Below are 723 nucleotides of genomic sequence, written 5' to 3'. Positions count from 1 at the left end.
AGACGTCATAAACAGAAAAAAATATGTATATTCTTATAAGAGTTAAAACCTAATGCCCGAGAAATAGTTGCACTAAATTTGATGATATAACATTTTTTTTTTATTTCCAATGCAGCAGGCGATACGGACATTATCCTAACGCCGTACAGAGATCAAAATGAAACAAAAATACAAATACAGAAGGAGATGAAATATACAAAATACAAAAACAAAAGCAAAACATCAAACACAAAAATTAATTCAAGAACTTAAATTGAACAAAAGTTCTCTGGCCTCCCAGTATCGGGAGTAGATGCAGTTCTTTGTGAGAACTGAACAGTTTAGAAGATGTCCAGCATTCATCGTCGCACCACTGCGGCAGAGGGGGCAGGCAGGACTATCCACTATTTTAAGACGGAAAAGATGGTCGTATAAGCAGTCGTGTTTGGTAGCAAGACGAAAGGCAGCTACAGCACTGCTTCTTGGGCAATCGGGGAGATTAAAAATGTCATTTCCCCACGATTTTTCTTTTGTTCGTTCCTTTAGCAATGATATATGTGTTGTCTTAATTGCATGATTAATCATTAATGAAGTGGACTTATAGCTAACCAAGTTATTTGGGGCTTGATTAACAAAGCAACCTTTTTTGGCCAGTGCATCAGCTTTTTCGTTGCCAGGGATACGACAGTGGGATGGGATCCATTGTAAGGCAATCGTTTTATGTTTTTCACCTATCTCTGTCAT

The 723-nt window shown here is 37.6% G+C and overlaps 1 protein-coding gene across 1 annotated transcript; it reads right to left on the bottom strand.

Moving 5' to 3' along the window:
• Positions 1-240: 240 nt before the first annotated feature.
• On the bottom strand, positions 241-723 carry LOC122271356 (uncharacterized). The gene has a single exon (XM_043052337.1). The coding sequence runs from the start codon at positions 721-723 to the stop codon at positions 241-243; it is 483 nt and encodes a 160-aa protein (XP_042908271.1).

Source organism: Parasteatoda tepidariorum, chromosome 3 (assembly GCF_982258835.1).
Source record: "Parasteatoda tepidariorum strain Cologne lab strain chromosome 3, Ptep-v5.0, whole genome shotgun sequence".
Classification (NCBI taxonomy): Eukaryota; Metazoa; Arthropoda; class Arachnida; order Araneae; family Theridiidae; genus Parasteatoda; species Parasteatoda tepidariorum.
This window is presented reverse-complemented; position numbering and strand designations above follow the sequence as displayed.

Coding starts and splice junctions, on each gene's coding strand:
- LOC122271356 (XM_043052337.1), bottom strand. CDS start 723: ATGACAGAGATAGGTGAAAAACATAAAACGATTGCCTTACAATGGATC.